This window comes from Chelonia mydas, chromosome 23, assembly GCF_015237465.2.
Source record: "Chelonia mydas isolate rCheMyd1 chromosome 23, rCheMyd1.pri.v2, whole genome shotgun sequence".
Taxonomy (NCBI): Eukaryota; Metazoa; Chordata; order Testudines; family Cheloniidae; genus Chelonia; species Chelonia mydas.
Window position 1 is genome coordinate 18687380 of NC_051263.2, and position 12784 is coordinate 18700163.

A 12784-nucleotide genomic window follows, 5' to 3' on the forward strand; every position below is an offset into this window, starting at 1 on the left:
AGGGAGGCGGGGGGAGGGGAAGAGCGGTTAGGGTACTTCTCCGGCACCGAGATGCAGCTACCTCTGGGGCGGAGCAGCTGGGCCCCCAGCCAGGCAGGAGCGAGTGCGTCTCACCTCTGCAGGATGAGGGGGGGGTTGGGCTGCCGCGTGCCGGGGTAGTGCACGTGGATCGTGTGGCCGGTGTTGGCTGTCAGCTGGCGCAGCGTCCGCTGGCTCCGCCCGATGCCCTGGGCTAGGCGGGTGGTGGAGGAGCCGCTGCCGAGGGTCAGGGAGCCGTGGTCCGCGTGCCGCACCATGAGCGGGTGGGTGGCCGGGATGTTTCCTGGGGAGGGGGGGATATCCGCTGGGTCGGGGGGGGAGAAGAGACAAGTTAGTAGCTGCCTAGGCTAGCCCTATCCAGGCTGGACTAGCTCAAGGCCACAGAGCGCCCCTTCAGAGCAGCCCACGCCACCTGCTGTGGGGTGCCAATGCACCATGGGGCTCAGGGGCCTGGCAGGGATTGGCCAAGAGCCTGGGGTCCCACCCACCCCACGGCTGAGAACCTGGGGACCCCACCCCACCCTGAGCTCTGGGACTGCAGCCCACCCAACCCCAGGGCTGAGCTGACCCCACCGCGAGCCCTGCACTCTGGGGGGCTGAGAAACCTGGCCACCTTCTCCGACTGGCTGTCCTGCCCCCAATACGGGGCCAGGCGAGAACCCTGGCGTCCGGGTGCCCAGCGAGCCCCCCGTCCCCTTACTGGCGCTGGAGAACATGTTGTCGAACTCGATGATGAGGTCATCCTCGCGGTCGAAGCGCTCGAAGCGCACGAGGGGCGAGGCGTTCATGTCGGGGTAATCCTCGTCCAGCTCCATCTCCGAGCCATCGTCGTCTTCCTCCTCCTCCTCCCCCTCCTCGCCTTCCTCGTCGTCCTGCCGGAGCGCAGCCTGCTTACAGCCAGCCTCCAGAGCCCCCGTCCCGGAGCCGGGAGAGAACGCTGGAGCCCAGCCCCCACTCCCTTCCCAGAGCCGGGAGAGAACCCAAGAGTCCTGGCTCCCAGCCCCCCACCCTAAGCATGAGACCCCACTCCCCTCTCAGAGCCAGGGGTGATGCCAGCTGCTGGCCCCCGCCTCACCTGATCGTCTTCATCTTCCTCCTCTTCCTCCTCCTCCTCGTCCTGACTGTCATCCTCGTCCTCATTACTGCCGCTGCTGTCTTCCTCCTGCGTGTGCTCCTCCTCGTCTTCGGGGTCCAGGATGTTCATCGAGTCTGGGGACAGTACGGGGGGCCACAGGTCAGCCCTGCCCTTCGCTAGCCCCCTGGCTCTAACCACTAGACCCCACTCCTCTCCCAGAGCCGGGAGAGAACCCAGGCGTCCGGGCTCCTCTCAGCAGACACAGCCCACGTGTTTCCCAGGTTGCAGGGCTCAGCTTCTGGTCTCTCCCGCAGTGCCCCATACTGGCCACCGGGGGCAGCGTTGCGGGTTAACCCTTACCTTCCCGGTTGGCCTGGAGGGTGGAGCCCTGGCTCAGGTTGGAGGGGGCCTCGTCCATCAGCACGTCCTCCGGGGCGTCTTCCTCCCCGCTGCGGCTCACTGTGGGGGGAGGGATGGGGTGAGGGAGGCCCCGCAGGCGGCTACATGTGTGGCGCTGGCTAGGCCCTTGGCTCCGGGGCCACAGGGTGAAGCAGGGAAGGGGGGGGGGTGATCTCAGCCCCCCAGGCTCCTGACCGAGATCCCCCTCTACATGGGCCCCCATCCGCTGACTGTATCAGAGCAGGGGCCCCGCTCAAGATAGTGGCCAGGCCCCCCGCTGCCTCCACCCCGCTCTAGCCACTTGACCCCACTCCCCTCCCACAGCTGGGGAGGGAACCCAGGAGTCCTGGCTCCCAGAGCAGCAAGTAACCCACCAGGCTCTGCTTCGTCCCCAGATGCCCTCCTCCGGGCTGTGCCCCAGCAGTTCCCGCCCCAGACCCGGCGCACGCCCCTCGGTGCCTGCCCCACAGCCCTCACCGATGATGGTACTGTTCCCAGGGCCGCCGTCCCGCTCCAGCAGCTCATCTATCAGGTCCTCCAGCTCATTCTCCACCTGCAGGGGCAGAGGGGTGGTAGGTGGGGGCCAGGCCCGCAGTGATGCCCCATCCTGGGGCCCCCCTCCCAGCTTTCTAGCCGGCGCCTCACCTGCATCTCCTGGGTGCTGAGCACCTCGGGCTGCCCAGCGATCACCACCGCGTCGCCCTCCGCCTCCCCGTCCATGATGTCGCCGTCGGCCACCTCTGCCTGGCCTGCGTCCTGGTCCTCCTCGTGGGCACCCGCCTCGCCCGGCTCCCCTGGGGGCACAGTGCGATCAGGGGACAGCCCACGGATGGGGAGAGGGCATGAGGCTTCTGGGGCGCAGGGATCCTGGGATCATGGGGAGGGGCGCAGGCTGGGGGGAATTGGCAGCAGGTGATGAGGAGGGGGATCCCAGTGGAGTAGGGAGAAAAAATTGGAGAGGGATCCTGGCCGGGGGAGGCAGCAGCAGCAGGCCGGGGGCTCACAGACTGCAGGCAAGGGGAGGGATCCCGGCAGCAGGGGGAGGCGGGAGGGAGCAGGCCGGAGGCTCACAGACTGCGGGCGAGGGGAGGGATCCCGGCAGCAGGGGGAGGCGGGAGGGAGCAGGCTGGGGGCTCACAGACTGCAGGCGAGGGGAGGGATCCCGGCCCCACGTACCCACGTCCTGCTGGTTGCTGTTGGCGTCCCGGGCAGCGCCCTGAGCCTCGCCCTCCGCCTTGCTCTTGCTGGCCGTGCTCTTGCTGCCGAAGAGGCTGCTGGGCTGGTTGACGATGCGCGACAGCGTCTCCAGGGGCTTCAGCGCCGCGTTCACGGTGTTGGCCATGTTGGGGCTGCGGGGCAGAGTCTCCATCAGCCCCCGCTCCCCTCCCAGAGCCGGGAGAGAACCCAGGAGTCCTGGTGCCCAGCTCTCCCTGCTTCAACCACCAGCCCCCACTCCCTTCCCAGAGCCAGGAGAGAACCCAGGCGTCCTGGCGCCCAGCCCCCAAGCGCACCTGGAGAGGTCGAGGCTGTGGGGCACCCGGGCCAGGTCGCTGACCAGCCCCTTCTTGAGGAAGAGGCGGATGATGTTGTTCATGCCGTTGTGCTGGGTCTTGGCGGCTGCGCTGCTGTAGAAGCTGGAGGTGGAGGGGCAGGACTCCATGATGGTGCTGATGATGCACATCACGGCCTGCAGCCTGGAGAGGGAAAGGAGGGGTCAGAGCCGCACCACCCCTACGCTAGAATCACCCCCAATGCATCCGGACAGGCACTGGTGTCTGCACTGGGAGATCACCCCCAGCGAGGCGCTGGTGTCAGCAGTGGGATACTCCGATATGTTCTTCCCAACAGTCAAGGAGGGGGGGGCTGTTCTTCTCCTGCCACACAGACCCCTGCCCCTCAGTGGGGCGCAGCTGGTGAAGCACCGATCGCCCAGAGCTCCCAAAATGGGACTTGACACCCCTCTGAGGTGCAACGAGGCAGATCCCCCTGCCCCACCCCCCAAGCGACTGGCTCAGGCTCTCAGCACACTTCCAGCAGCATTGGCCTTTTAAGCTTTTCTCCCCAAGCATCAGGGCCAGAAACCTGAAGAGGGGATTCCAGGAGCCACGGCCTTTACCAGGTCCTGGAGCCCTGATTCCTGACCCAGCCTGTTAGACCCCCACTCCTCTCCCCGAGCTGGGCAGAGAACCCAGGGCTGCCAGCCCCCACTCACCTGGCATGTTTCTCCGTGCTCTCTGCCATGGCCAGTGCCCGGCCCAACGCAGCCTTCACCTCGTTCACCAGCGCCACCTGGGCATCCGTGCCACTGCCTGCCGCAGCCAGGCTGGCAAGGAAGAGGCGGGCCAGTGCGGGGGTGTCCTTGTCCTCCACGTTCTGGGTGTGGGGCAGCAGGTGGTCCAGGACAAAGGCCAACACACTGCAGTCCTGCTGGGACATGGGGAGGGGTGAGTGGGTCCCCATGCCACACCCCAGAACCCTGGCACCGAGCCCCCCCAGCTCTATCCCCCCAGACCCCACTGCCCTCCCAGAGCTGGGGAGAGAACCCAGGTGTCCGGGCTGCCCCTCACCTCCTTGATGAGCTCGGACTGGCCCACGGTATAGCTGTAGTTGGCGATGAGGGCGGCGATGCCCACGTAGGAGCGCACCAGCTCAGCCAGCAGGCGCAGGATGGTGGAGGTGGGCATGAGCGGCTTGCTGCCCTTGGCCTTCTGCTTGCCCTCCTCTGTCGCCTTGTCTCCCTCCTTGTCCTTCCGGCCCTCCCGCGACTCCTCGGGGGTAGAGGCTGCGGGGGGGGGCGGGAAGATGGGTTAGATGGGGTGTGCACAGAAAGGGGTCCTCAGGGAACCCGGTGCCAGCAGAGATCCCCAAGGGGTGGCTGAGGGAAGGATCCTGGGGACCTCCAGCAGTATTAGGGTACAGGGGGTCTCCTAGCCCAGGAAGTCACCGTTACCTTCTCCTTGGGGGGTCCCAGACGGTGGTGTCTCAGCGGCTGCCCCGTCTGCGCTGAACACCTGGGCCTGGGAAAGGAGAGGAGCGGTCAGCGCCAGGTCACCTTGGTGTGGGGTAACCCCCCACCCCCACATCTCAGGCCCTACCCCCCGGCCCTGGCGCCGCCCGGCTGGACTCACGGTGATGGCGAAGCCGCTCTGTGAGTCGAAGTCGCTGCCCTGGCGGGTGAGGGAGCGGTACTGCTGGTACACGTCGTCACCCACGTCCGACAGCAGCTGGCTCACCTCCTGGCTGGCCGTGCCCAGCTTGGTCTCGCTCTTCTCAGCTGCAGAGAACGGGAGAGGGTGAGACACAGCTCGGCCGGCCCAGAGCCCCGGCCCACGGGGAGCCTGGCAGAGCGGGAGGGGGCGGGTACCTTCGTCAGGGGCGTGGTAGGCGGCCAGCGCGTTCAGCATGTCGTAGATCACCTCCTTGATGGGGTCGGGGATGACGGGCAGGGCTGATGGCTTCACCGGCGTCGTCTTCACCAGCTGCACTGCATTGGGGCCTTTGATCCGCAGGTTCTCAAACTCGTCGTCCGATGCTCCCAAAGGGAGAGAAAGGGAAGCAAAATAGAACCCAGGAGTCCTGGCCCCCAGCCCCCTGCTCTAACCAGTAGACCCCACCCCACTCCCCTCCCAGAGCCTGGTAGAATCTAAGAGTCCTGGCTCCCAGGCCCCTGCTCTAACCCACTAGACCCCACTCCCTGCCCAGAGCCCGGGAGAGAACCCAGGCATCTTGGGTCCCAGGCCTGCCCGGTCCGGGCGGGGGAGCCAGGGGGTGTCTGTGCCCCACTTACCGGTGCCTGAGCCGCGGGGGGCGGGCAGGGCGATGCGGATGCAGCCGTTGGCCACCTCGGTGAAGATCTCGGGGTTGCGGCAGGCGGCTGGGCCCAGCACACGCAGGATGTAGTTGATCTCGCGAGAGCCCAGGCTGCCCGACACCACCCCGGAAGTGGTGCTGCCCGCACCGCTGGTGGCCGCCGAGCGCACCACCTGCAGGGGGACAGGCCACAATGCAGCCGCTGGGGGGAGGGAGGGGGGGCCGGGCCAGGGGCACCCACCATCTCCCCGGCGTGGCCCAGGAGCCCATGAGGTGACAGGGGGCGGGGCTGGGAGCACCCACCATCTCCCCAGGGGACCCCACGCAGTGCCGGGGGGGCAGGGCCAGGAGCACTCATGGGGTCCCCAGTGTCCCCCAGGGGCCCAGCCGGCAGCACCCACCTTCTCCATGGTGTGGCGCAGGGTGCAGGGCTCCTCGATGATGTGCCGGAAGAGCAGGGTGACCAGGGGCGTGAAGCCGTTGAAGCCGGAGCTCTGGGTGAGGCCAAGGATCATGCGGGTGCTGCGCAGCTCGGCGAACATCAGGGCGTATTTGTGGTGGCGCGTCAGCCGCAGGCAGAGGCGCAGGGTGGCGTGCAGCGTGTCGGGGTCCACCGGCACCCCCAGCATGCTCACACAGGCCCGGATCAGCACCGTCACCATCTCCTCCGTCAGCCCCTCCAGCAGGATCTCTGCCGCCTTCGGCTCCTCAGGGGCCGCCTCCTTCTCGGGGGGCAGGGGCTCCGCGGGCGCTGGGGCCTCTGGGGGGCAGAGCACATTGGGGATGGCAGCTGCCCCTCACTCCCGATCTGCAGCCCCAGCCAGCCTGGCCCGGGCTCCCCCCAGCTCTGCTGGTGTCCCCCACTCCTGACCCAGAGCCCCCCCGCCAGCCCAGCCTGGGCTCCCCCAGCGTTCCCCACTCCCACCCCGCAGCCCCAGCCAGCCCAGGCCTGGGCTCCCCTCCCCCCAGCTCTACCAGTGCCCCCCACTCCCAACCCGCAGCCCCTGCTAGCCCAGCCTGGGCTCCCCCACTCTACCCGCAGCCCCGCCACCAGCCCGAGGGGCATACCATTTGCCTTCTCCTCCTTGGCTTTGCCCTCCGTTTCTTTGGCCTCCTCCAGGGTCTTCTCCAGCTCCTGCCCGTTGCTCTCCTTGGCTCCCTTCCCAAGCCGGGGCACCCGCAGGAGCGTCAGCATCACGGGGCGCCGGTTACCGGTCTCCTCGTTCACCTGGCAGGGGAAGCGGGGTTCAGCATGGGGTCGGTGGGCCTGGGGAGGCCCGCCAGCCGGGGTCCCTGGGGAGCGCTCTCCGTACCTGCACCATGGTGGTGAACTGCACGGTGTAGCGCCGGCGGCCGGCGGTGAAGCGCACGCTGGTCTCGCCGGCCTTCCAGGCCGCGTCGATGGTGCTGTTGTTGCTGGCGCTGTAGCTGCACCAGCGGCCCGAGCGGTCGTCAAACCAGCGCCAGTTGTTCCCATTGGCCTGGAGATACTGGGGGGCAGAGAACCCAGCCGCTCGCAGAGCCCAGCGGATCGGGGGGGCGGGGGCCTTGCCTCTCCTGGGATCCTTCCATGCCCCTCCAGGCCTGCGCTCCCTCCAGCCCCCGGCCTGCGCTCCCCCACAGCCGCCCAGATCCCCCCCACCCACCTGGCCTGCTCTTCCCCCCACTCCCAGCCACCTGGATCCTCCCACCCTCAGGCCTGCTCTCCCCCCACCACCCGCTGCCAGGATCCCTCCCCAATCCCCTCAGCCTTTTCCACTAGGGACGCTCCTTGCCCGGTGGCCGAGCAGAGAGGGAGGTGACGGGCACAGATCCCCCGGGCAGAGCCGCCAAGGCCTGTACCTTGTTCATCTGGGCTCTCCTCTTGGACGAGATGGCCGTCTTCTCGTAAAAGTCAATGAGCAGCAACACTGGGGTGATCCACCTGGGGCAGGGAGGGAAGGGCAGTCAGTCCCATGGAATGGGCCAGGCCTGTCCCCTCTAGGGTGCGCCAGCCCCGATCTGGCCCCAGGGCAGGGACTGGTTGGCTCAAGGGGGTGGGGAATGGGGCACGGGCCTGTCCCCTATGGGGTGTGCATTTGCAGGGTCTGAGCAGCACCCCAGGTCAGTCCTATGGGGACCCTGTCCCCTGTTTGCCCAAGATGTGGGGAGGCTCAGGGAGCCCTCTAGGCCCTTACTTGGGGGTCTGCACCTCCTTCTGCTCCTTGGCGGCCTGGAGGCAGGGCTGCACCACCTCCAGCAGCTTGATCAGTACATTAAGGACACCGCTCGACTCCACCACGCGGGCACACGGCAGCTTCAGCTCCTGCACAGGGCACAGGAGAGATGTGGGGTGGGGCCAGTGGGTTGGCCCCGCCCCCCGGACAGCATCACCCCCTGCTGGAGGGGACGTGTGCCGCTTGGAATGGTTAGTGCTCGATTTAGGAAGCCCAGACGTGCCTCAGTTTCCCCGACGTTTTCCACGGCAGGCACTGGGGGCAGGCGGGGGTTTCCCCAGCTGCAAAGGGCTGGCTGAGGCTGACCCCAAGACGATGACAAACCAGGCCCCAGAGGGAGGGCGATTCCCCCGCCCTGGAGCAGGGGCAGGTAGCAGATGGGGAGTCTCCCTGGGAGTTGATGGAGGGTGGCTGGCTCTGGACTGTGCTACCCCCAGGCTTCCTGCACCGCGGGTAATACACCAGCCACGCTGGCAGTGCAGCCAGGTATCGTGGCCCAGTCGGGTCCCCGCGGAGGGTCACAGGCTCTCCCGGGAGCCTGGCTCGGTGGGGCCTGCTGGGCAGAGCATGGGTTGGGAGGGAGCCGGAGGACCAGAGCCCAGGGGCTCAGTCTGAGGCGGCTGGAGGCCATGGGGCCGGCCCTGGATGAGGGGGGGAGCCCCCCCTTGGGAGTCAGGCACATAGGAAAGGAGAGGCTGGGAGCCAGGACTCCTTTGTTCTCCCCCGAGCTCTGGGAGGGCAGTGGTGTCTAGTGGTTAGAGCAACGGGGCTGTGAGCCAGGACTCCTGGGTTCTCCCCCGGCACCGTGGCCTCACCTCGAATAGCAGGGTGAGCAGCAGGATGCGGGTGGCCAGGTTGGCAGCCTGGGGCAACGTTGCCATCTGGCTGATCCACTCCGAGACAGTCTTCGTGTCGCTGGTGGTGAGGGGCAGGGCCGCCTTGATGAGCACGTCGGCTGCTTCCCACACCTGGGGAGGGAGGGGGGACACAGGCAAGCATCAGACCCTGGGACCCAGGTCCCCCAAGTGACCCATGCCCCGGACCCACACGGCCCCCTCCATGGGTACCGGCCCAGGACAGATGCCTGCAGTCTGGCCAGGGGCAGGGCTCCTCACCTGCTTGACCACTTGCTTGAGAATGGTGTCGCGGTAGGGGGCACCGTTGCGCTTGACGGCCGTCATGATGAGGTCGCAGACGCGGTACACGGTGTCCGGCAGCTCGTCCAGCAGCTGGGAGCAGCCGGGCAGCATGGCGTCCGTGAAGCCGTGCAGCTCGGCCGGGTCCAGCGGCTGCGCATCCTCGAACTTCTCCAGGCACTTGGCCTCCTCCTCCTCCTGCTTCTCCCGCGCCTTGCGCTCCTCTTCCTCCTTCCGGCAGGCTGCCTCCTGCGCAGGGGGTGGGGGGCATGGGGTGAGATCTGCCTGCCTGCCGGATTCCCCCCCCGCCGCGCCCACTGCCGGATCTCCCCCCAGCACTGCCCGGTCCCCTACACTGTATCCGCGGCACCCCACAGCCCCCTGCTATCCCAGCCTTGGGCGGGTCTTACCTCCGGGGACTCGGCCCGCTGCTCCATGGGGATATCCTGGCCCAGCGACATGGCGATGGCTCGCATCATCTGGTCCTCCTCCGACATGCTCAGGTCCTGCAGCACAAGCCACGGGGCAGTTGAGGGGTGGGTGCCAGGCAGCCCCAGAGGGAGCTGGGGGGCAGAAGGGCCGGGTGGGGGGGGACCCGGAGCCGGGCCACAGGGGGCTTACCCGTACGACCCCACCCACGAGCGGCGGCGGGTGGGTCAGGAGGTACTCGGTGGCCTGCTCCATGGTGCTGGTGTTCAGCAGGGCCTCCATGGCATGTTCCCGCGTGAAACCCATGTCCATCAGCTGGGAGAGGGAGGCGAGCCTCAGCAGGGGCAGAGAGAGAACCCAGGCATCCGGGCTCCCAGCCCCCCGCCACTCCGCTCCCCGAGCCAGGAGAGAACCCAGGCATCCTGGCTCTCAACCCCCTCACTCCCCCACCACTCCCCACTCCCCTCCCCAAGCCAGGCAAGAACCCAGGCATAGTCAGCCCAGGCTCCCAGCCCCCCTGCCCTGGCATCACCCCCTACCTACCTGCTGCAGCTGCTGCTGGTTGACCTGGGGCTCACGCCGGGCTCCACCCTCCTCCTGCCCTGCCTCCTCCTCACCACGCGCCCCCTCCTTCTCCTTTCCCAGGCGCTCGCGGATGAGGGGCTCGCCCCGCAGGATGTGGCACAGGATGGCTAGCATGGACTCTGCCATGCGCCCCCCGTACACTTTCAGGGGCTTGCGGTTCCACAGGTTCTTGATGCAGGTGAAGGCCGCCTGGGGGCAGAAGGCGTTAAAGGTTGGATCCCCATCACTGCTGGTGCCCACTGTGGGATCCCCCCCAACACCAGCTGGAACTACTGGTGTCAGCAGTGGGATCCCCCATATATCCCCTCACCCAAGAGCCACAGTATCTGACCTGACGTGCTCTCTCCTGCCTGTTTCTTGAGTGGGGCCAACAGGGCCCCATGGCAGTGGGTGGTGGGGGCAGGGAGCCTCACCCCTTCAGCAGCAGGAAGTATCCCCCGTACCCCACTGGTGCCACAGCACACATGCCCACCCCCAGCAGCTGGGGCATATGGCCTGGCGCCATCTCCTCATGCAGCTGCCCCCTGGCATGCCAGAGACTGAGCAATGAGCCTGGTGGGGGACAGGACACCAACCGGCCTCAGCACCCACCTTCTGGGTCACCACCAGGAAGCGCAGGGCGCTGAACTGTGGGTAGTTCTGCCCGCCCGGCAGCTTGGCGGGCAGAGCATGGGGTGACTCCAGCACCGTGCTGGGGTTCACCATCTTCTCCACCAGCATGAGCCAGGCGTCCAGGAACTCCCCCGTCCCGTCCGGCAGGTCCGGGTGCTCCAGCCCTTCAGCCACGGGGACCTTGCCCCCCATGGAGAGGGCCCAGTTGAAGGTCCTGGGGTGTGGGGGGGAAGAAGAGGAGAAGGGCAGGTTAATGGTCTGCAGGCCTCTGTTTCTGTTCCAGGCTGGGATCCCCCCACCCTCAGGGGAGCAGAACCCAGGCATCCTGGCTCCCAGCGCCCCTGCTCCAACAACTCACCCCCACTCCCCCTCCCAGCACCCCTGCTCTGACCACTAGACCCCACTCCCCCTCCCAGCCCCCTGGCACCGGGGACAGAACCCAGACATCCCAGCTCCCAGCCCCCCTGCTCCGACCACTAGATCCCACTCCCCCGGCACCAGGGACAGGAGTCAGGCATGCGGGCTGCGCGGGGCACTCACTCGAAGAGGGCGTTGTGGCCGCCAGAGCAGAGGAATTTTTGCAGCATGAGGTGATAGGGGTACTTGCGCTCGTCGAACAGCATGGGCGACGTGAACCCCACGGAGCAGATGAAGAACGTCAGCCTGCGGGGGGCGGGAGAGAGGTCAGCCCCACAGTAGGGAGCCCAAGACAGTCCCAGACCCCCCTTGCCAGGCAGACCAAAGCCATCTCCCTTCCAGCCCCGCACCCACGCCCTCCTCCGACGCACACCCCTGTGACAGTCTATACCATTATGATCACCACTTTGTGAACCTGAGAGGTACTATTTGAAAAGTCATAATCTGCTGAACATCATAGTCGTGGTGAAACAGGTGCAGTAACGCTGCACACGAAGTTGAGAGATTCTTATTGAAACAGGCTGTAATTCTGCGTAACGCCCGGCCATCAGACACAGCCTCACCCCTCACGCCCAAAAGAGCCGGCTTGTCGCTTGCACCCCAGCTAGGGGTGACCACGGGCCTCCACCTCCCCTCTCCCTGCTGGTGACACCAGTGAACACCTGAGGGATACGGAACTAAGGGGGAGGGGTCCCCGGCTGGACGGAGCCCCAACCTGCGACGTGTACCGAGCGCGCGGGGAGGCAAAAGCTCCTGCTCTTCACACTCACCGGAAGCGGGGCGTGGGGGTGTAGGGCGGGGGCTGCCAGGAGAGCCCCTTGGTCAGCAGCTTGGTGAGGGCCGAGGCAGTGGAGCGGGCGGCCGGCGTGGGGGCGGTGGTGGTGCTGGCAGCGTGGTGGCTCCGTCTCTGGCGCACCGGGGAGCCCACACACAGCTTCACCAGCAGCCCAAACAGCTCAGCCAGAGCGCGGCCCAGCCGGGACGAGGCTGGGGAGGGCATGGGGTGGAGGTGAGCGGGCAGCCAACACTGGGCATTACTCAAGGCCCAGAGCCCCCCGGCATGTAGGATTTGCCGTCCCGCCCCCCAGAGCTGGGGAGAGAACCCAGATGTCCGAGCTCCCAGCCACCACCACCCCACCCAGCTCTAACCCACCAGCCCCCACTCCCCTCCCAGAGCTGGAAAGAGAACCCAGGGATCCTGGCTCCCAGCCCCCCGGCTCTAACCCCAGACCCGTCCCCTCCCCGAGCCAAGCAGAGAACCCAGGCGTCCAAGGCCCGTTCGCATCGCTTACCCGACAGGAGGGGTTTGATCTGCTTGATCCTGGCCGCCATGGCCGGTGTGATCTTGGCTTTGCCCTTGGCGTCGGCAGTGCTGGGCTCGTCCGTCTCCATGGGGGCCAGCGCGTCTCCGTCCAGGCCGATCCCCTCCAGCAGGCCCTGGGCCGAGGGCTCCACGCTCCCTCCCGCAACTGCCTCCGCTTCACCTTCTGGGGGGCGGGGGGAGATTAGTGCTGGGCAGGGCTTGAGCCCTGGACTAACCAGGAGCCCCCCAGACACTGACCCAGTCCCCAAAAGAGCTGTTCACGCCAGGATCCACTGGACCCCACTGCCCTCCCAGAGCCAAGGGAGACCCCAGGAACCTGCATGGGGAGAAGCTGAAGCGAGCCCCACTACGGCGCCCTGTCCCCGAGTCCGTACCTGCTTTCTTGGCTCCCTGGGGGGCGTTGGGTGCCGCCTTCTCCTCCTTGGGCACCAGCTTCTGCATGTCGGCCTGGCCAAACTCACAGCCTGTCGGCAAGCTGGGAACAGGGACGAGGGGGCATCAGGCCCGTGGGGCCGCCTGACCCGGTACCTCCTCCCCACCCCCCAATAAGACCTGTGGGCCCACCCGGCCCGGTACCTCCCCCACGGCCATATCAGACCTGTGACCCCAGCCAAGACGCCATTTAACTCCCACCCCTTAGTGTCTAGCCCGATAGCTGCAGTTGCCCCTTTGCTCCTGACTCTGTGGGGCTGCCATGGGCCCGGAAGTAGTGTCTGGGTGCAGACAGGGGCTCTGGTGGCAC

General features: G+C 67.2%; 1 protein-coding gene across 10 annotated transcripts in view; it reads right to left on the reverse strand.

Annotated features, from left to right (window-relative positions):
• Positions 1 to 12784, reverse strand: part of HUWE1 (HECT, UBA and WWE domain containing E3 ubiquitin protein ligase 1) — a 57895-nt gene that overhangs the window by 18187 nt on the left and 26924 nt on the right. For 6 of the 10 annotated variants that reach the window (XM_043534307.1, XM_037888495.2, XM_043534306.1 and 3 more), the window contains 29 exons: positions 12417 to 12517; positions 12011 to 12205; positions 11489 to 11705; positions 10842 to 10964; positions 10281 to 10515; positions 9648 to 9878; positions 9297 to 9419; positions 9086 to 9181; positions 8655 to 8924; positions 8355 to 8507; positions 7501 to 7628; positions 7166 to 7247; positions 6637 to 6813; positions 6392 to 6551; positions 5725 to 6083; positions 5301 to 5496; positions 4878 to 5048; positions 4642 to 4787; positions 4464 to 4530; positions 4081 to 4295; positions 3726 to 3940; positions 3025 to 3207; positions 2690 to 2862; positions 2159 to 2307; positions 1991 to 2066; positions 1475 to 1573; positions 1115 to 1248; positions 740 to 911; positions 115 to 343 (listed from right to left, as the gene is read on the reverse strand). In XM_043534307.1, the coding sequence (XP_043390242.1) occupies positions 115 to 343; positions 740 to 911; positions 1115 to 1248; positions 1475 to 1573; positions 1991 to 2066; positions 2159 to 2307; positions 2690 to 2862; positions 3025 to 3207; positions 3726 to 3940; positions 4081 to 4295; positions 4464 to 4530; positions 4642 to 4787; positions 4878 to 5048; positions 5301 to 5496; positions 5725 to 6083; positions 6392 to 6551; positions 6637 to 6813; positions 7166 to 7247; positions 7501 to 7628; positions 8355 to 8507; positions 8655 to 8924; positions 9086 to 9181; positions 9297 to 9419; positions 9648 to 9878; positions 10281 to 10515; positions 10842 to 10964; positions 11489 to 11705; positions 12011 to 12205; positions 12417 to 12517 (4875 nt within the window). The remainder of the gene's footprint in view (positions 1 to 114; positions 344 to 739; positions 912 to 1114; positions 1249 to 1474; positions 1574 to 1990; positions 2067 to 2158; positions 2308 to 2689; positions 2863 to 3024; positions 3208 to 3725; positions 3941 to 4080; positions 4296 to 4463; positions 4531 to 4641; positions 4788 to 4877; positions 5049 to 5300; positions 5497 to 5724; positions 6084 to 6391; positions 6552 to 6636; positions 6814 to 7165; positions 7248 to 7500; positions 7629 to 8354; positions 8508 to 8654; positions 8925 to 9085; positions 9182 to 9296; positions 9420 to 9647; positions 9879 to 10280; positions 10516 to 10841; positions 10965 to 11488; positions 11706 to 12010; positions 12206 to 12416; positions 12518 to 12784) is intronic. The other 4 variants (XM_037888500.2, XM_043534305.1, XM_043534304.1 and 1 more) reach the window with 3 other exon arrangements.